The sequence below is a fragment of the Capsicum annuum genome, chromosome 5 (assembly GCF_002878395.1).
Source record: "Capsicum annuum cultivar UCD-10X-F1 chromosome 5, UCD10Xv1.1, whole genome shotgun sequence".
NCBI lineage: Eukaryota > Viridiplantae > Streptophyta > Magnoliopsida > Solanales > Solanaceae > Capsicum > Capsicum annuum.
In genome coordinates this window covers 20223139-20245525 of record NC_061115.1, presented here as the reverse complement: position 1 = coordinate 20245525, position 22387 = coordinate 20223139, and the positions used below count along the sequence as shown (strand labels likewise).

General features: G+C 34.2%; 1 protein-coding gene and 1 long non-coding RNA gene across 3 annotated transcripts; both read right to left on the bottom strand.

The window, feature by feature from the left end:
• Positions 1-12: 12 nt before the first annotated feature.
• LOC107870385 (uncharacterized protein At4g14342) lies at positions 13-9493 on the bottom strand. The gene is made up of 4 exons (XM_016716901.2): positions 9235-9493; positions 8682-8767; positions 1013-1136; positions 13-259 (listed from the first exon to the last, which is right to left on the bottom strand). The coding sequence occupies exons 1-4, from the start codon at positions 9238-9240 to the stop codon at positions 212-214; spliced, it is 264 nt and encodes an 87-aa protein (XP_016572387.1). The 5' UTR covers positions 9241-9493; the 3' UTR covers positions 13-211.
• A 5474-nt stretch (positions 9494-14967) lies between these two features.
• On the bottom strand, positions 14968-21975 carry LOC107870387. 2 transcript variants are annotated; one of them, XR_001674129.2, is made up of 2 exons: positions 21761-21975; positions 14968-16580 (listed from the first exon to the last, which is right to left on the bottom strand). It is a non-coding gene; the product is annotated as an uncharacterized LOC107870387 (long non-coding RNA). The 2 variants fall into 2 exon arrangements; XR_007055458.1 differs by having other exon boundaries at positions 14968-16511.
• Between the last annotated feature and the right edge of the window lie 412 nt (positions 21976-22387).

The window sequence follows — 22387 nt, the reverse complement described above, 5'->3', positions numbered from 1 at the left end:
GATCAACACCTCTTTGGCACTCGAGCAAAAACAACTACTGAACTTGAAATACATGTCACTTGAACATAATAAATGTGTAGTCATGAATGTGCTTTCGCTAGATTAGTCAGATTAATACAAGTCAAATCTTTCATATTATCAACCTTACACGTTCTCAACAGTTTTGGCTCGACAGAGGTCCAAGTCTGAAGGGTGCTATCCATTGCAAATCTTACTCATCTTCCCTTTCAGGTGGAAGACCACAGGGCAAAAGCATTTTCTGCACAAAAAAAGAGTAGATACGGAATTGTGAGTAATTGTAGAAGAAGAAAATAAAGGATGCATCATCACAAATATCATAGAGACACATTACTTTAGTTTTCTCTATGTTATAAAATGGCAAATTGTTTTATTCTTTCCTTGGGAAAGTCGCAGCAAATTTGAATTTTCTGTCTTCTACGTGAGCTAAGGCTTTTCATCAATACTGAAATATTCATGAAGTTGTTGGTTCTTCCGATCTTTTGCTACAAAGTTACTTACTAGCCTCAAATGAGTGTTAGTCCTTATATTTAGTTACTTACTAGCCATGTCTAAGAAGCCATCGCTCCCGAGCATCCTTTAAGTGCACAATGTAACACATGATAGTCACATCCTAAAAAAGCACTAGAAAATGTTGGATTGAATGGCCAAATACTATCACTGAAAGAGGACACTAAACATCAAAGGCATCAAGAAGTGTTACAACTTGTTCTACAAATAAATCATCCTTTCAACAAAAATGCAGTGCTCTTATGCAACCTATAGTCTTAACATCAAAGCGGCAACTTCTATTAACTAGTTGGTAAGGGAATGCAGAACCTTCAACGAAAAGCACTTAGTTCACTCATTATGCAAATCAACATCGAAAAACGAAGGAAACCACTCATTATGCAAACCAGCATTTTTTTTAAAGTGCAAGCCAGCATATTAAGATCCAAAATCAAAGTAGCTGCAAAACTGGAAAACAAGATAAACCTTTTTAACAAGCACAAACCTGCATAAAATTATAACGTTCTCTTCCAATTGATTCATTTTCTGCAATGGCAAAATACGCCAACATTGGGTAGTGTCCAACATAGGATGCGTAACTGTCACGCTGAATGTTCACTGCCCACTCACTAAGCCAAATAAAAAATATCCAAAACATCAGTAACTCCACAGTTATTATACTATAATAACAAAATCTCAACATAGTCAATAAATGTCAAACAGAGACATAGATGACTTACAAAACCATAGTTAGAATAAAGAACCTCAACTTCAAGGAGAGCAGAAATAGTTAACTTACAAACATGCCAAAAGGAAACGTGACATCTTGTGATTCAACATTTCATAAAGAGTCTCTCCTTCCTTGAAAAAACATTTTCTAGAAATGTGGCATCCTAATTCAATTTCAGAAATACTTCCATCATCCAATTCACCAAGGAACATACCCTTCGGAGTGTTCATAGTATCTTATAAAGGATATATTTCTTCCCTTTTGGACTCGGTTTTCAAAACTTGCCAAAACGATCTTTACATATGCAACAAACCCAAGATCATAGATCATTCAGGTTTGGCTTATGACAGTACATAACTCATAAGGAGATACTAAGTAAGACGACATTTTATTTAATACATAGACTGTAGTCAATAACGCATCTCTCCAGAAGGAGATAAGTAAATTCATCTTAGGTATGTAAGGAATAGTTAACTGTCAGACAATGACTTTTTCTCTAAATAACTCTTCAAATTGACTAGATGGATATTCACAACCTTTATCAACTCTAAAGCATTGAAGTGCTTCAGATTTATGAGAAATCCAAGAGATGTAACAAAATTTGAGAAATCGTCAACAGATATGATAAAATACAAAGCACAAAATCTAGCCCTCACATTCATTGGACCACAAATGTCATAACAAAATAATGTAATGGGAACTCAGCTCTCTATCTTCACTTTACTGAGGACATAACTCTAGATAGGAAAGTATGGAGGTTGAGGATTGTGATAAAAGGATAAGAGGTAGTCGAACAAGGGGCGAGTGTCCTCTACTAATTTTCTTCTTATTAGTAGTATGATTTAGTATGCATACGCGACTTTATTCTCCATTTCTTACAACTGCTATTGCTTTATTTGCTTCTTTTATTCTTACTACTACCATTACTTTATTTGCTTTGTTTATATTGTTTTTGTTGTCAGTATTTTCCTACAAATACTACTTTGATTACTTCTTTTGAGTGGAGGGTCTATTAGAAATAGTCTCTCCATCCCACAAAGGAAGGGGCAAGATTTCCGTACATCCTACCCTTCTCAAACTCCACTTGTGGAATTACACTGAGCATTTTGTTATTGTTATCTTAGGCTTTCCAAATGGCTTATGTGTAATTTTTTCAACAAGAAAATTCTCACATGTTGGCATTTCAATTATGGCATATCTTGTCACATTGAATGGTATAACCATTTTTATTGTTTCCTTGTTCCTATTTCGGATGTTGGATAGAGACAAGCTCAAAGCACTCCAAGTGGAAGTTCTCGAAAACGAGCAAAAGGACAATGTAAAAGAGAATGTCATCATTGATACGAGTCAAACGGCACTCATAGTTTTTGATGTTTTTGATGATGTCCTTGGAGACCCAACACATAAAGGCTCAATTCTTGGTCGTCTCGAGGACACGAGAGCATGCATGTAGAGACCGTGATGGGCACTTGATGGAGCAATGCCAAGTGTGGAAGGTTGCTTGGAGCACTAAGGACTTGAGGACTCACGGTTTTTGGAGCTTGAAGAAGGCACCTTTGGAGTGTTGGGACTCAATGTGAGAAATCCTCACCACACCAAGGCCACACCTCATTAAGGGTGTTTTGGCCATTTCATCTTGCCTTCCAACACACCAAGGCCACCCTTTGTCATTAAGGGTGTCTTGGTCATTTTGCCATGTAATAAGCTAGGCTATATATAGTTCCTTATTAGGTCTTTTCTCTTTAGTTGTTTATTGATGGAAGACAAACTCTCTCTCTAGAGTGAGGAGTGTAACACCCCTTAGTTGTAGGGCTTGGAAAAGCTACCAATCCATAACTAGGGCTACCCAAGTGTGGATATCACTTGTGTTGCATTGTTGGCTTGATACGTTGGTGATTAGGGAGGTAAAGTCCCTTTTTTGTCAATGTAAGAGTTTGGTGTTAACATTCATTAATCTTAGGGTCCTTACATATGGTTAGGGTTCTTAGATTCTTGAATATTGTATATCAAACTATCTATCCATCTCTTTTGTTAACATTGTATTGTTGTTGGTCTTTGAAGTCTAGTGACGCCATGTGGAGCTCTTTCGATTCATTAGCATTGTTGTTCTTGTGTTAATCTCTTTTCTTGCTCAAAACTAAATCTAAAGTCTAGTGAAGCCGTGAGTGGCCTATTTCGATTTACTAGCACCTTGTTGTTCATCTCGTTGCTCTTGTGTTGGCTTGAATCTCTTAATACACACTTAGTCTTGTATCATTTGATATCAAAGCCATCTTTGATTTTGTTCAAACAAGAACAATCTTGGGCTTGAAAGTTGAAAAATCAAAAAAAAAAAAAGGGGAAAGAAGTGAAAAGGAAGTGTTCTTGTGTTTAGTGTTCTTGGCCGAGAACTTGTTGCTCATTATTGTTGTTGTTTTGACCAAGAGTTTATGACTAGATCTAGTAGAAAATTTGTTTGTCTAGTGTGTTTCTTGTGTTGATTTCTTTCTCACTAACACAAAAGTGTCTAGATCTAAAGTTGAACTTATAATATTGACCTTGTTGTTGTGAACTTGAAGTGGCCGTGTGTTGTGGTTCAAGGTTGGCCGTGTGTTGTGCCATGTTGTTGAAGATTGGAGGATGTTGTTGATTTGTTCTTGAAAAAAATTGTTGTTGTTCATTTTGTTCTTCATCTCATCTCATATCTTGATCACTAAAAAAGTGTAAATTAGATCCAAAAAGGTGTAAGATCTAAAAAGATGTAAGACAAAGATGTAAAGTTTGTTTGTGAGAAGACTTGAGCCCATCACCTCCTAGACTTGACATCTACTTTCCACCCACTTTTCCTTAAATAAAGGGCCTTGTTTTGTGGAACTAGTACAAGTCAAGCTTCACCATTTTGAGATTGAATTTGAAAAAGGGTCAAGACTTGTATTTTTCCTCCATTACCAATTGTCTTCCATTCCAAATTGTGTGAAGATTAAAATTTCAAATTTGTGACAAAAGATTGTGTGGGACCGAGACCAATTGCATGCTGCCACGTCACCCTAATTACTGTTCACCGTCAATATTAAGCTCAAATTTGAATTTTCCTAGTTTCTAATTGTTGATTCTTGGTTTCATTAGTTGATCCTAGAACTAACTAACAAACTAGTAAACTCCTACTAGATTGTCAATTAGCCCTTTGCATCTATTATTCGTGTCTACGTTTCTTTTGTGCTTTTGTCGTTTTTATAAATTGTAGTACTTCTTGGTTCAAGTTCGAACATCATTTCCTTGAGTCTTCAAACAAAGAATCCATTCCGAACCAGGAGTAGACTCACCACTTGACTCATCACGAACTACAAGACAACTTGCAACACTTGTGAATCCAAGTGTGAGACGATCAAGTGTGTGAAAGTGCAGTGAAGTTTTTTCGAACTAACTTGTGTTTTGCTTTGCAGGCTTGTTCTTTTTTTTTTAGGTGCAATTACAATGGAATCCGCAGCTGCAAGTGCTATTTTGGCTAAACTTGAAGCCATTACCCGTCAATGGGAAGTGATAAATGAAAGGTTGGATCATATGAGAGTTCCAAGGGAGCAAGCGGACTGCCCGGACACCCGTCAAGATGAAAACCGTAGCTCATGTGAGTTATGAGGTAAAAATGCTATCCCCTACACTCCTATGTACGTAGTTGCGATTTTACCTAGTGTAGAAGTGCATGAGTCTTCATTTTGTGATACTCTTGATATTGTTAGGTCGCATGAGGACCAAACTCTTGTTGTAGGTACGCAAGCACTAGTTGATCCTTTAGATGACGAAATTGATTCTCCTCGTGTGAATGATTTGTGTCCATCTAGTGCTAGCACTTACAACTTGACTAAGGTTCCATTACCAAGTGACGAGAGTATTCACACTAGTTGACCCTTGTGAAAAACAAGGTAATTCTACGTTGGTATGTGAATTGCCAACAACTAGTGAGGGTGAGCAAAATGATCAACCAAGCATAGATGATCTTGATTTGCTCGAGTGTTTAGAAAAGCCGAGTAGTAATTGTCCTTGTGAAGACGATTTTGATTGTGGTCCTTTGGCTGCTGTGATGGTTTGTATGTATGTGAGGACCACTCTTGTGAAAGAGAAGGTGATATGTGCTTAGAAATGCCATCTACTTCTTCTTTACGTGTTTCTTATGTTGGACATATTTCTAGTGGAGATTTTGAAACTAGTTGTAAGTGTATGCATGAGAACCCTTTATTTGAAGTTGACTTATGAAACACCTTTCTCAACCCTCTTTTTGTTCATGATATTTCTAATGATGATAAAGAGGGCTTGCTTAATTTCGAGGATGACACCCTAGGGAAAAGTGAGAGTGGCCGACGCCTAAGCCATTGGTTACGACTCCCATTCGACCCCGGTAACTTCTTAGGGTGTGAAGGACGGATAGTTGTTGGTAGGTCCACTTGTTTGAGTGACATTGCTATATGTGTTGTGTGGACTTTACTTTCAATTAGAGCACCACCCTATGATGGTGATTCCTTTTACCCACTCCTCTGTAATATTTATGCAAAGTTCACCGTGATTACAACAAAGGATGTGTGGTTATACCTTATGAGTGTACCTCCTTGGCATGTTGATGTTGTTTATTGTGCTAACTTTAACCCTTATGTCATGAGGATGTGGTGCTTGGTTGTCTTCTCTTTGTGCTTGCAAGGTTTGGATTCGAGGTCGAATCCTTTTCAAGAAGGGGAGGATGATACGAGTCAAACAGCACTCATAGTTTTTTATGACGTCCTTGGAGACCAACACATAAAGGCTCAATTCTTGGTCGTCTCGAGGACACGAGAGCATGCATGTAGAGACCGTGATGGGCACTTGATGGAGCAATGCCGAGTGTGGAAGGTTGCTTGGAGCACTAAGGACTTGAGGACTCATGGTTTTTGGAGCTTGAAGAAGGCACCTTTGGAGTGTTAGGACTCAATGTGAGAAGTCCTCAACACACCAAGGCCACACTTCATTAAGGGAGTTTTGGCCATTTCATCTTGCCTTCCAACACACCAAGGCCACCCTTTGTCATTAAGGGTATCTTGGTCATTTTGCCATGTAATAAGCTAGGCTATATATAGTTCCTTATTAAGTCTTTTCTCTTTAGTTGTTTATTGATGGAAGACAAACTCTCTCTCTAGAGTGAGGAGTGTAACACCCCTTAGTTGTAGGGCTTGGAAAAGCCGTCAATCCGTAACTAGGGCTGCCCAAGTGTGGATATCACTTGTGTCGCATCGTTGTCTTGATACGTTGGTGATTAGGGAGGTAAAGTCCCTCTTTTGTCAACATAAGAGTTTGGTGTTAACATTCATTAATCTTAGGGTCCTTACATGTGGTTAGGGTTCTTAGATTCTTGAATATAGTATGTCAAACTATATATCTATCTCTTTTGTTAACATTGTATTGTTGTTGGTCTTTGAAGTCTAGTGAAGTCATGTGGGGCTCTTTCGATTCACTAGCATTGTTGATCTTGTGTTCATCTCTTTTCTTGCTCAAAACTAAATCTAAAGTCTTGTGAAGTCATGAGTGGCCTATTTCGATTCACTAGCACCTTGTTGTTCTTCTTGTTGCACTTGTATTGGCTTAAATCTCTTGATACACACAGTCTTGTATCAATCATAGAACATATTTTCGAGAGTCTGAAGTCCAATGGAATGATGTCCCGAGGACAACAAAAAATTTGTGAAAGGATTAAAGGGCTTTACGATGAGATGGATAGAAGAAACTGAGAGTTTAAGACCTTTAAAATGTCTCTTAATGCTTCGATACCTAAAATGTTCGCCTTTTTTCGTTAAAACAAGTTGAATTGACGAATTATATCTTAATGTTGAATTGGAAAGCTTAATCAATTTTAGCAGATTCTCTCCGAGAACCTTAGGGTGATAAATTAATTGATATTTTATATTTATCATGTGGGTTTGTCCAAGTCAACCTTTTAAAGTGTATATTCAATTACTTGAAGCCAAGTGGGAGAATTATGTCCTTGCGGGCTTGTAATTTATTATTGTGAACTTTTTTTCAATATATGAAATAATGTTGTTTTCCTCTCCTTTCCCATATCTGGTTTATTTTTTCACAAAAAGGTTAAGACTTAACTAAAATCATTAATAGAATGAACTATTGAGATATTTCCCACTTTTGATTAAACATTTGAACTGCAGAGGATGATTGATAACAAAGTGACCATTCAATTCTACACTAAATGAAAATTCATTATGAGAACTCATCTGCTCAAGCGTGAATATGAGTATCTCATGCATAAATTGATTAAAGTAAATATAGACGAGTAAAACTTGTTTAATTGTCCCATACAACAAACATTGAGCTTCTTCTATACTAATCTTTTTTCTAAAATGGGTGATGCCATAAACATTAAGGCAAGCCTATGAAAGCTAGTGTTTTCGGGAGTTGACAAAACCATCAAAAAGATATGGGGAACAATCCCAACAGTAAATTTTTGGTGCATTGCGACATACAGAAATCAAAGGTGTTCTTTATGATATCTCAACTCTAGCCTACTCCATCCTCAAGGCTAGATGCTTAGTTAATCTGATTAGTTGGAACTATCTCCCCCCTATCAATTGTGTCAATGTCTTTAACGATTTATTAGCTCCCCCCAAACTTAGTATAGATCCACTTGTTATGGAGCTAACTACCTATTTTTCCATACTTTCTTGCATATTATTGATGCCTTCTAATGAATTCCCCTTAATTCATCAATAACAACATACTCTGTGCAATTCCACAAGTAGGGTTAGACATAAAATACCGAAAATCAAATTACCGAACCGAATCAAAAAAAATTGGTAATTGGTATTCGGTAATTCGGTATTTGGTATGGAATTTAGGAATAAAATTTCAACATTTCGGTATTCAGGATTGGGCTTGATACAAAATATTAATACCATTTTGTATTTGGTAATTACCGAATACCGATATATATATATAATACGATATGTCTAACTAACTAAATAGACAATAATATTAATCATCCCAAAGAATGTTTTGAACCTAGATAAAATATTCATAAAAAGCGCAAAAAAGAATATTAAAAAGGATTTCTATTAAATATACTCTTTGAAGTTTATATGTAGTTTGCACATCTTCAACTTCAATAAGGTATTACCAAATACTGTACCGAACTGAAGTTTAATTTACCGACTAACGAATTATCAAACTAATGTTTAAAAATATGGTATGTGGTATCTACTCTCAAAAACTGATTACCGAATTACCGAACCCAAACTATATCGAACCGAATACCAAATGTCCACCCCTACCCATACCCATGAGTGCAGTTTGGGGACGATAGTGTATACACAAACTTTATCAAGGTAGAGAGGTTGTTACCAAAAAAAAACTGCAATAAAACAGAGCGATAATCAAAGTACAAGAGATGAATCCCACTTACTTCATCAAAAAAAAAAAAAAAAGAAATACTTACAATCTAGTCAAGTCGGCATGTCCTGTTCCAACGTATTTAGCTTGTAAGTGCTCAAGCTGGGAGTTGATATTGAACCTGTCACTAGCCTATCTCAACAAAGTATAACAAACATTTTAATCACATATACATACCAACAAATTAACAAACAAATAAAAAAAATACTAAAACATATAAACTAAACAAAAAAATATAAAACTAGGGCTCTGAGAAACAAAAAAAATTTCGAGCCTTGGTGGAAGATGATAAGAATAATAATAATAATCGAATCTGACAACCAAGTTACAGAAACGAAAATACTGTACACATTAGCATAAATTGAAACAATTTAAATTTAAAATTCCTCCTTTACCTTTAATGAAATGATTTAGAATCAGATAAATATCTAAGTTTTAGGCCATTCAAACCGCATGTGGGTAGAAATTACGGTTTTGGGGGGGGGGGGGGGGGGGGGAGGATTAGGAGAGGGGAATTGCAAATAATATTTGAAAAATTTGAAGCAAAATGATATGATAATCGAAATTGAATACATGATCTTTAGGAATGTATTAATTACCTGCATTTTTTCGCACAATTAGAAGATGAAATCAGATGAGGGATGTTAGTATTATAGAGGATTTATAGAGCTGGGCGTATGACGGCAAAAGGGTTCCGTAGAACAATCCGACCCACTTCGCTGCGAAAGCTTCTTTTTGTTTTCTACCGTATTGGAGCCGACTAATCGAATCACGCGTTGCATGTTATGGCAGCGCTCCAATAGAATTATCTCCATATTGAGGTCATTAAGTGGGTAGCGCTAGAATTTTATTTTATTTTTTATATCTAGAGTCAAATTTTTCCCCTCTCTAATTAAGATGGAGCAGTTCATTTACTTCACCACAATCCATGCGGCATTGAGTTGGCATACCAATTAAAAAGAAATAAATAATATAAATCCAATAATTTGAAGTTTAATTGAAAAAAAAATTGATATTTTATATAATTATTAATTCTCAATTTTAAGTCTTTTGAGATATATAATTAGCTCTCAACATATTCAATGAAAATATCCTTTTCATTTATATAGATACATAGCTAGCTCTCACTATATTTATTAATTTTTTATTTTGAATATGTCATGTACATAATATATCTAATGAAGATATATTTTTTCTTGTAAATATACATAATTAGCTCGCGATATATTTTTCTCAATTTTACATATGCCGAGATACAAAATACATGCAACGAAGATATGTTTTTTCTTTGTAAAGATACATAATTAGTTTCCGATATATTTTTATGATTTTAAATCTGTCAACATACACAATTAGTTCCACGATATATCCAATGAAGATACATAATTAGTTTTGTAATCGCTTTGTAAGGATAGAAATTTGTAAAAATATGGTATATATATATATATTGTAAACATGTATATTATGTTATTTTTCCTAAAATTACTTCCTCCATTTATTTTATTTGTCTATTTTTCTATTTTGAGATGTCTAACAATACTTATACAAATTATAAAATCAAATGATAATTTATCTATTTCTATTCATTTTACTCTTAGCATTAAATATGATTCATTATCTAATGCATTTCTCAAAATATTAAATTTGTTATATTGAAAGAGTAATGTGACAAAATTATCTCAATCGTTTTATGTTTCTTAACTCCTGTGCTAATAAAAAATAAGTAAAGAAGGATGGAAGGAATAATAATAAATAATAAAAGTAATTTTATTATATCACATTTGAATATAGTAAATTTAATGTCTTAAAAAATGTAGAGGACAGTTAATAATATTTAATACAAAAGATGCAATAGACGCAAATAATAAATTATCCATTGATTTTTTTCAAATAGGATAAGTAGTGTTGAACATTTATTTTAGTATAGTGAATAATTATTGTTGCATGGAGGGGGTAGTATTTATTTATGTAAACTAGAAGTGCAAGGTCCGTGTCAGCACGGGCCCAACAATAGAACATGTGGATTGTAATTTTTAAGTTTTAGGATTTATCTTGAAATAGGAAGTTTGAGCAGTAAAATATTTTAATTAATACGATTGAGCTCAGGGGAACAAGCTTGTAGCGTACACATTTTAATACATATATATAGAGAGAAAAGACATTCCTCCTAAACTTGTTCTCCGAACTCACTTTAGCACTTAAACTAATTTCTGTTTATTTACCTCCTTAACATCTTTAAAGTATATTATTTCACCCCTAAAGCTGACGTGAAATTTTTTTAAAAAAGAAAGAAAAAAAATGCATTTTTAAATTGAAAAACTGATATGGCCCCACTTTTTAATACATACATACATATATATATACATACATATATATATATATATATATATAACCACCTTCGTCATACCCCCACCCCCATTTCTTCATCTTCTTCATACCCCTCCACCTCCATTTCCTATCTTCTTTTTCTATCCCCACCCCCACCATAATTTTTACTCTCCAAACCCGCCATCACCAGCCCCCTTCTTCTTCAACCACCAATTTCTCCACCACCAGCCCCGCCCCCTCCCCTCCAAACCCCCAATTTCTTCTCTTTCAATTACCAAATCATTCACCCCACCTAAACCCCTTGACTTAAGATCATTAGAAAAGAATGAAATTGAATTTCTAAAATTAAAAGTTATCTTCATGAATTTGAAAATTTGAAATAAAATTAAAATTAAAGAAAATTTATTAGCGGTGGTGTTAATGATAGTGGTGGTGTTAATGGTGGCGGTGGTGTCAATGGTGTGCGTATATTTTTTGAGGTTTGTTTTAATAGTTTTCCGATGAGTTTTGTCAGAATATTTCGGAATGAAGAGTTTTGAATTGGAATATGGTGATACTATTGCATTGTTGTTTCTTGAATTGGTGATTTGATGAAGGAATCATAAAGGGCTTGTAATTATGTTTTAAAAATTCAATCTTAATTTTGTTTTCCATGTTTTTGTTGTATGGTATATTTTGAGCTATTTATTTTGTTGGGTTTGTGTTAGAATCAAAAGGGGCTTTTAATTATGTTTTGAATTGATTTTGTTGAGTTTGCTTAATGGTTGTTGGCAATATGTTTAAGTTTAAGAAGATAGAAAATGAAGGAGAGGGGAGAGGTGAGATGGTTTGAAGAAGATAGAAAAGGGGGGAGGGGGCTGCGTTGGAGGGTGGGGGGCGGGCTGGGTGGGGGTTGTGAAGAAGAAAAAAAATGGAGGGGGGGGGAGGGGAGTTTTTTATTATATATATATATAATAGTAAATGAATATTTTTTATTTATTTAAAAAATATATAAAAATAAAGTGTGGGGGGTTAATTTTTTTTTTTATAGAAAAATTGAACTTCTTACATGGCTCCAACGTAGCATCAACGTGACGTTGATGTGTAGGCGAGTGTAACACACTCTCCGTTGTGAGAGTGGTATTCAGTTTTGAGGGACGAAAATAATATACTTTAAAGATGTTAAGAGGGGTGAACAAACAGAAGTTAAGTTTAAGTGCTAAAGTGAGTTTGGAGGACAAGTTCAGGGGAAAAATATGTCTTTTCTCATATATATGTGTGTGTCTGTGTGTGAACATTAAGGAGCCATGTTTTGCAAAACAGTACTGTACATACAATTTACATAGATACAAAAAAAGAGTTGATGCATCCTTAGGTTGGGCTCTGCAAATGTATGACTGAGACCTGTTACATGAAAGAATACAAGCTAATTATTAGAAATTTATGATGAACGTTGCAAGAAATTTAGCAAAAATAATAACAAATATTGGCCATCCATCGATCAATTTGACAGAAAGCAGTTGTTGCGTATATCTTACACATTTAAAGTATCCAGTGAAGGAGAAAGTGAGTATTTTCTCTTGGTACAATTGAAAACTTTATCTACTACTATTAAAATATCATACCAACCAAGTCATCCAATCATATCAAGAGAAAAGAAATGACGTGTCTCTTTCTGCAACTTAATTAAATGACATACATCTGGATGATAGTAGCCAAAAGGAATTGGGAAGAAACAATTGGAATATAGAAGCAAATACTAATTCATGAATCAGATTAGTATCTTAAAGTGAAAACATTCATTTTCTTTTTCAGTCTGCCAATCATTTAGATTTTAAAGTTGTTTATGCTGAAACCATAAGCGAATTCTTGCCTTCACAAATTTTACTTTTTTCCTGCATAAAGCTCTCTATATTTAGATTAAATTTCTAGATTTGGATATAACAATAAGCCACTCAAAAAGTTGCACAAAGATGTCGAAGACCAGATCTAAACTCGACTATTTAACATTATTTCTCCTTGCAAATATTATATTATAGTAACTGAGAACTTCATGCTTTTTACCCTTAAGGAGCAGTAGCAACTTTATTTATTTTAAAGTGTAAGCTCTCACACTTCCCATACCAATGTTCTTTTGTGACTTATTTCAGTCAGGTTGCACCCACACCTAGCAGGTTTATTATGTAAGTACAAGCAGACATTTTTCAGTATATATTATACACAACTTAGCAATTCATCACAAAAAGAACAACATGAATTCTTGAGTTCACCCAACAACAACATAGTTAGTATAATCCCAAAATTGTACGCAGACTTCACTCCTATCTCGTGGAGCTAAATCTGGGACTTAAAGAAATTTCTAATATAACATTCAACAGAAATTTGTTTTCTTTATAGATTTGTAGAGTTCAAGAGAAATTTGTTTTCTTTGTAGATTTCTAATATTTCTAATATTCAAGAGAAATTCATTTCCTTTATAAATTTTCTACATTCAAGGGAAATTTGTTTCATGTGATAATGAGGAACACGAATACTCTAGTTTGGAGGTGTGAGAGGTTAGCTATGGATAGTTTTAGGCGAGGTGGAGGTAGGCCAAAGAAATATTAAAGAGAGGAGGAGGTAGATTAAAACCAATTCTATACATACAGTATACTTATTTGAAGAATACAAGTGGTAGAGACACTGAACAATGAGAAATCTTATCATCCCATTAAAGTCAAGATTGGTCACTGTACATTTTTCAGCCGAAAGAACATAAAAAAGTCAGGCATCTAGAAAAAGCAATAGATTGGGTAGCATTACAAAGAATTTAGTCATTTGGACATTTTCATAACTTTCTTTAGAGCAAGCGAGTAAAGTGTTATGCACATATAGAGATGCCTATTTTTCAAGAGAAGTGAAAAGAAAAATGATGTAAAAAGAGCCAACACATTACAACAAAAATACCAATATCAAAAAGTACACATAGATTTACATGTGAAAAGCTTTTAAAATTTCAACAAATATTAAATTTTGAACTCTATAATGTCATTTGTCAAACTGTTCAAATGCTAAGAATCTTACAAGTTGGCATTCTCAAGTTTAAATTCTAAATCCACCTCTATGCATATATGGCCTTCACCACAGCCTAACTTGGGACTTTAAACATCGTCTTATATATGGAAATCGAGCAGTGCTATACTTGTAGGATTGAAACTATATGACTTGACTTGAGGGAAAAGGAAAAGAAAAGAGAGAGTAGTATTTATGCTTTAGTTTTGTAATTTTAAGTGCCTACTGGTTGTGGAGTCCTTTTGTAGCACATAAATTGATTATTGTTATTTTGTCCCTTTGTAGTAATTGAATGCTTTCCTTTTGTATCTCCTATTCTTTTCCATTTCTGATTATTAGGAAGCTAGGAGACCTAGTGATATCTTATTCTTGTCTTCCGTATCTATGTAAAACTTAAAGGATACAAGTTATCTATACCAAGTCTAGTTCTGCACTCCTGTACATGAATTAGATAACAATATAACTTTTGTGTGTATAAAGGAAGTAGATAAGAAGTGGTTACAATTTCTTTTAGATCGAGAGCAGCACGTTTGAAATTCTCAGATATAGAAACCAATATGACACCATCAAATAAAATCAAGGCACGCATAGCTATGAGGCCAATTTCCACAGTTAGCCATTCTAATCTTCACAATTAGCTATTCCTAATTAACTCTCTTTTAGTCCACTACAATAATATGAGATAAATTCATCGTCTGAATTAGTACCCTATATGTTTTATTTTAGTTGGCTCTTGTTGACTTGACAAGGTACGTATCTTAGTGAAATGAAATGAAGAGAGTAAGCTCTGATTCAAGTAAACTAAAACATTAAAAGGTCAGACTGATGCACTAAGCTCCTTTTATGCACGAGATCGAGAAAGGTTCAAGCCACAAAGGTCTATTACTATAGACAGTCTTACGTCGCATTTCTGCAAGAGACTTCTTCCACAGCTCAAATCCCTAACCTCCTCGTCACATAGTGGCAGAGCTTAATATCTGAATATCAATACAAAAAGCAACCAGAGATTTACTATTTTTTTTGCAATTCATACAAGAATTCATATATCCATATTATTTTTCCATGCAGTCATAGGTGAAGCAAGCACATTACCCAACGCTACATCCGACTATTCAACTCGGGATAACGATGGTACTTGACTTCCACCAGTTGAAGTAACTCTGGCGAAACTGTACCACTAGTACTAACTTCATTCTGTCTCACTGCATGGGCATTTTGGGCATCCCTTTTCCAATTTCACGCATAGTAAATACGGGTGACAGATTCCCGAGGAGCAGCACGCACTGTCATCACACATTCTCTAGAAGCAACATCCGTTGGCATTACATATGCCCGGGGAGCGACATTCACTGGATTGAAGACTCTACTTTTACTGGAACCGAAGAATCCAGAGGAGCAACATTCATTGGCATTGAGGAGTCCAGCGGAGTGACAGTTACTGAAGTCAAAGAGTCCAGAGGAGCAACATTCACTGGCTGTGCACTATCCTGAGGAGCAACAATTACAGGCACATCCACCGGTAATGAAGCTAGTTGGTTTGTGCCCAGCACCTCCGTTGTATCAGCATCTTTGTTGACGCTCCTGGTTTTTTAGCCTCTTAGCCAAAAAGGTCATCACTGATTATGGTTTTCTGTCCATTATCCTGAGGTTTCTTCATAGGAGCATCCATTCTTGAAGCTTAATTATCGATTCAAACTAACAAAAAATCAGCATTTACGTATAAACTTCTTCATACCACGAAATAGTTGCTTATTCCCAGGAACAACCTCATGGAATAGTAGAAATATATGATGTCTTAACCATTAACTCAGTGACTGAATAAAACACCAAAATGCTTACTTCGACATGAATTTAACTGGGGAAAAATGAAAATCCCGAAAATCTATCTACTCTGAGAAGAGTACAGGAGTCTTGTGTTCAAGGTCTGCACGAGAACAGAATCACATAAAGGTGATATCATAGAATAAAGCACCTTCAGTCAGTGGCACCTCTTCAGTCAATGGCCCCTTAATTGTTGATATTTAGCATAAAACGACAGAATCTCCGAGGAAACATAAGTAAATAAGTAAATCCCTTCAGAAGAATACTCTTTGGATATGTTAAACAGAAAATTCAGTACCGCAGACGCACCTCCAGATAGATTAAGCCATTCAACTTGTAAATCATACTGATATGATGGCTAAAATAACTATTCCCACTTAAAACCCAAAGTGGGAAAATACTACGAAACAATAACCTCATATGCGATGCAGCGGTTGAGAGAACATAGAACTCACGTATTAGTTGCATACTTCCCGTCATTTTTGCTCCACCTTCTCTGTCACCTGCTGATAGTTAACACCAGGGTAAAATCAAATCACCTGACGTGAATGGGAGTCAGCGAGGTAATGCAGCTTATACCAATCCTTTGATGTCAAAATCAGGAGAAACTGCCAATTAAGGATCCTTCCTGTATAAGGAGCTTATACCAATCTTTTTTATGTCAAAATCAGGAGAAACTGCCAATTAAGGATCCTTCCTGTATAAGGAGCTTATACCAATCTTTTTTATGTCAAAATCAGGAGAAACTGCCAATTAAGAAGCCTTCCTGTATATGGGGGAGACATTAGGATTGAAAATTGAAAACAAATTCGGAGTAAAAACAGTGTATGTACCTTAATCTGTTGTAGCGGAAGTGTTGAATTTGCTAATAACACAATAGCCTCAAGTCAATTTTCGTCTCTCTTGGAAACGGAGAGTTGATTCACAAACTAAAAGCCTCCTTTTTGAATTTTTGTTGATGTTTTTGTTATTTACCGGAGTTTAGTTTTTCACTTATCTTTCTTCTTTATCAGAGGAAGAAGCATATATGTACAGGAGTATGTGGGTGGATAAATAGTTACTTAGTAACTGTTTCCCCTTATTTTTCAAATTTTAAAATGTTACCTGCTTATCTTCCATTTATCATATAATTAAAACAATAGAGACTGGGTCGGGTCGGTTCACATGGGCGACCCATAAAGGTAATCTAACATCTCCCACTTTGTACACGGTGGACTAGACCCGCACCAGTACGACATCAACAAATCACCAATTCATCGGGCAAATAGTTCGTGCGGCCTGTGAGCATCACGAGCTTTACCTTTAAGGTTTTATAAGCTACATTTAGGAATCCAATCACTTGTGGAAAGAATTCTCTACTAATATGAGGATACTAATACTCACAATACCCCAAACATCATTCACTACTTCAGTAGTTACTTATCCGATCTCTCATCCTCTAAAGGAGGTGAACTCGAGTTCATGATTAACTTTATATACACAATTACACTTGACTCTTATATGGTTAGTGTAATAGCCGGCTTGTGTAAATAAGTTAAAATATTCATTTTAATCGTCTTCCCTTTCTATTCGAATATATCTGTTCCAAATCAACTGCTTTCTTAGACATGCACCGCATTGCCGAATCTCTCATGGCTATTAGTAACATGCTAAAGTAGCAACACCGATCTAAACTTCAAGAAATAGTTAAAGGTCTAAGGGTATTTAAATGATAAGTTAAAATAACTTTTTAGGGTCTCAAACAATGAAGAAGCAGGGATTCATTCTTCCATTAACCCATTGGTCACAAAGCACACTTGGTATGAAACACGTGTTACGATGTTATCACCTTATATTTGTGCGTGTGTCTCATTCTTTTAGTCATTCAACATCGTACAGATCTAGGTCTAGACACCTCCAAATGTCTAACCTGAGTTTTTCTTTAATAATCCTCAAATCCCTATTATTACAGGAACTCACATCCGTCTTTACAAAATAAGTCATTATCTTATGGTGGAACTTTTCTCTTCACGTTCCTTGACATAAGAGGTGATTGCTCGTATGAGAGAGCCAATCTCGCGACTTGTTCGACACACTATATTAATAAAACACATTTTCACATGCATATGAGATTGAACATAAATTCAAGATTCTTATATTGATAATAATCATAATTAAGTCATCTACAATACATAAACATAATTATATCCAACGTAATCCTAGAGCCATAACATGTTTCTCAAACAAGTCTCTAGATATTGCCTTAGTAAAGAGATCAGCTATCATTTCTTATATAGGAATGTATTGTAAAATTATTTCTCCACTTGCTACTATGTCTCTTATAAAGTTATACTTAATATCAATGTTCTTGGTCTTGCTGTGATATTTAGGATCCTTCGTATATGCGATAGCCGCTTGACTGTCACAATATAAAATCATGGGACCCTTAGAATTCTTTGCGATGTTCAAATGCTCAAAGAATCTCTTCAACCAAACAACTTCTTATATTGCAGATGCACAAGCCACAAATTCTGATTCCATAGTTGACAGGGCTATGCAAGTTTGTTTCTTACTTTTCCACGAAATTGCACCACCATTTAGCAAGAAGGCATAACCGAAAGTTGATTTTCTATCATACTGGTCACCAGCCCAAGAATCTGTATAACCTCTTATGAATAAATTGGATCCACTATAGCATAGTGAATAATCTGCAGTTCCCTTCAGGTATCGAAAGATTCTACCAGGATTAGATTGATACCTGCTAACCAGACCTATGGCATGACAAATGTCTGGATGAGTACACATCATAGCGTACATCAAACTCCCAACTTCACTGGAATATGGTACTCGCGACATGCCTTCTTTTTCTTTTTCAGTCTTTGGACACATTTCAAGGCTTAAAGTTTCACCTCTCGCTATAGGAGTATCCATGGATTTGCAACTATTCATTCGAAAACGTTCCAAAATTTTCATTATGTATGTTTCTTGAGATAGACTCAAAATTTTCTTGGAACGGTCTCTTTGAATTTTAACACCCAATATATAGTCTGCTTCACCCATATCTTTTATGTCAAATGACTTTAAGAGCCATAATTAACTGTTTTTACACACTCCAAATTATTTCTAGCTAATAAAATATCATCCACATAAAGCGAAAGAATCACAAATATTTCATTGGACTTTTTTCACATAGATGCAATGGTTTTCATCGATCATGGTGAAATCAAATGAAATCACTTTCTTATGAAATCTTAGGTACCACTGCCTTGAAGACTGCTTAAGGCAATATATTGATCTGTTTAATTTTCAAACCCTCTTTTCTTGGCCTTTAACAACAAAACCTATAGGTTGTTCTATGTAGATTTCTTCTTTTAGTTCTCCATTGAGAAAAGCAGTCTTCACGTCCATTTGGTGTAATTCTAAATCTAAACGTGCAACTATAGCCAAAAGCAATCGAATTGAGGTAAATTTCACAACTGGTAAAAAAGTTTCCTCATAATCTATTCCAGCTTCTTGAGTAAAACCTTTTGCCACCAATAATGCTTTGTGCCTTTCTATTGACCCATCTGATTTACGTTTAACTTTGAGAATCCACTTGTTCCTAATAGCTTTATGCCCAGAAGGAAGGTCAGCTAGATCCCAGACTTTATTGATTTTCATAGACTCTAATTCTTATTTCATCATTTTTATCCATTCATCTTTTTCAGGACTTGATAAAGCCTTAGTCACAAAATTAGGTTCATCCAATTATGTGGGAGATACCAGGAAGATATAATCCTCAATCTCATAAGATCGTTTAGGAACACCTTTTCTGGTACTCTTACATAATTGAAGTTCAGATTCCTCAATAGGATTTTGGGATTCACAACTACCACTTGGACCAAGAATCATTTCTTGATCAATTGAATTATCAAGCATGTCCTGCACATTATTTGATCATCTGAATTCAACATTTCGTAAAGAGGCTCATTTTTCTTTATTTCATTCCATTTTGAAAAATTATTTTTTAGGAATGTGACATCTTGTAATTCAATTTCAGTAGTACTTCTATCTTCCAATTCACCAATGAACACATATCCTTTGGAGTGTTCTGAGTATCTTATGAAGATACATTTCTTTTCTTTTGGACTTAGTTTTCCAAACTTACCAAAATGATCTTTAATACATGCAGCACAACCCCAAGGTCGTAGATCATTAAAGTTTGGTTTATTACCAATCCATAGTTCATAAGGAGTATAAGATACTGATTTAGAAGGCACTTTATTCAATGTGCAGGTTGTAGTTAATAACGTATCTCCCCAGAAAGAGATTGGTAAATTTACCTGAGCCATCATGGACCTTGTCATATCCAATAATGTTCTATTCCTTCTTTCGGCTACACCATTTTGTTGAGGTGTATAAGGAGTAGTCATTTGTCTGATAATGCCTTTTTCAATACATAGTTCTTCAAACTGTTTTGACAAATATTCACGACCTCTATCGGTTCTTAATATATTTATACTTTTGTCTAATTGATTCTCAACTTCATTAATATATCTTTTGAAGCATTCAAGTGCTTTTGATTTATGAGATATTAAATAGACATAACCAAAGCGTGTGAAATCATCAATAAATGTAATGAAATATGAAGCACCAGTCCTTGCCCTCACATTCATTGGACCACACATATCAGAATGAATTAATTGTAATGGGAATTCAGCTCTCTTAGCTTTCCCAAATGGACTTATATATACTAGGTGGCTTAGCTGTGCTACGCCCGGGTCTCATGTTGATACTTAAAAATTCCACGACATGTGTAATTTTAGCATTTAATTAAAAACTTCATTTATTTAGTTGATAATTTAAAATATTAATATAACACCCATAAGATTTCGAGATTCAATTAAATATTTATATTTTAATTTTTTTTAGTTATTAATTATTTTGATTAATATATTTTTTACATATTTTTTTGAAATATATAAAAAATTAATTATTTTTTGTAGATATTTTAAGTTGTTAACTATGACAATTTATAGTACTTTTTATGTAATTTATAAAGAATATATTTTTTTGAATATACAACAGATTAATTATTTTTTTTAGATATTTTAAATTATTAACTATTGTAATTGATAATACCTTTTTGACATTGTAATTTACTATTTTAAATTCTTAGCTAATTTATAATACTCCCCCTGTTCAAATTTTTGTGGTATTGATAGTAAATTATATTTTAAAAATAATTTAAGTTTTTAATTATTATGATTTATAATAATTTTTCTTCTATTCCAATTTAAACGACACTGATATAATTTCGATGTCAATCAAACACCACGATTGAAGAATCAAAGTAGACATGTCTTAAATGACTCATAATAACTAATTAGAAGTGATGCTATAAAAATACTCATGAAAAAAAGTCTAAGTAGACCTTATGTAAGATGTCAAATTAATTCAAAATATTATTGAGGTAATTTATTATTTTATGTGTATTTTATTTTTTATTAAATATTATTAATTTTTTAATATTTAAATGACCTCTAATGATTAATTAGGGGTGATATAATAAAATTACAATTGAAGCAACTGGAGCAGACTTGTCATAAATGTCTATTTTAATTTCTTATTAAATATTATTAATTTTTAATACTTAAATGTCATATAATAATTAATTAGGGATTATATAGTAAAATACGGAGAAAGCAGGCAGGTGACAAGCAGACATGTCGACGGAGTAGAGTCTGGTTGAGCAGCTCCACTCCCACTTATTATATAGGAGAATTAGTAAATTGAATAAGCCGATACAAAATTAAGGATTGTATCTACAAATTACCAATTAAAACTCCACACAAGGTTTTTTACCATAGTGTTTTATGACAGAAGATTTTCATCAAACACCTTATATGCATTACAAACAAATCAAGAAGCCACTTGCAAATAATAACATTGCAAAGGAATATGTAGCGATAACAGATTAAAACTCACTTGAAGAAGATGATGAGAGAAAGCAATGAAAAATTTAAACTGATTTGCACATCCAATGCAGAAACCCCAAAAGCAAAAACTTGAAAAGTAAAATGGAAGCTTCGTCACTTATCTTGAAGCAGTATTTCAATGACACGTGCAACAACTATTACCATGGCTTCATACATATTTACTACATGAAATGGATTGAAATGATGAAACTACCTTTACATTCGTGAAATGACGAAAATGCCTTTTGATGCAAGCAGGGAGGACAACCAAGAGGTCCCTGCTTCATCACACTTATATATATTAGTAAAGTTTAGGTGTATGCGCCTCGCACGTGTACCTCACTTTATTAAGTTCAAACGTTATATTAAATAAAATATTTATTTAAATAATAAAGATAAATACAATAATTAAATTCAACATCTTTTGGAGAATTTATTTAATTAAACCTAACCTTTACCAAAATAATTTCTCAAAGCCGATCGACATTCATCTACCACGATGATAGAGACATCAAAACAATATAATTAAATCTAACCTTTATACAAAAATTTTCTCAAAGTCGTCCGACACTCATCTATCACCTAAAAAACTATAGCAAAATAATACGACAACAGAGATATCAAAATAATACAACTA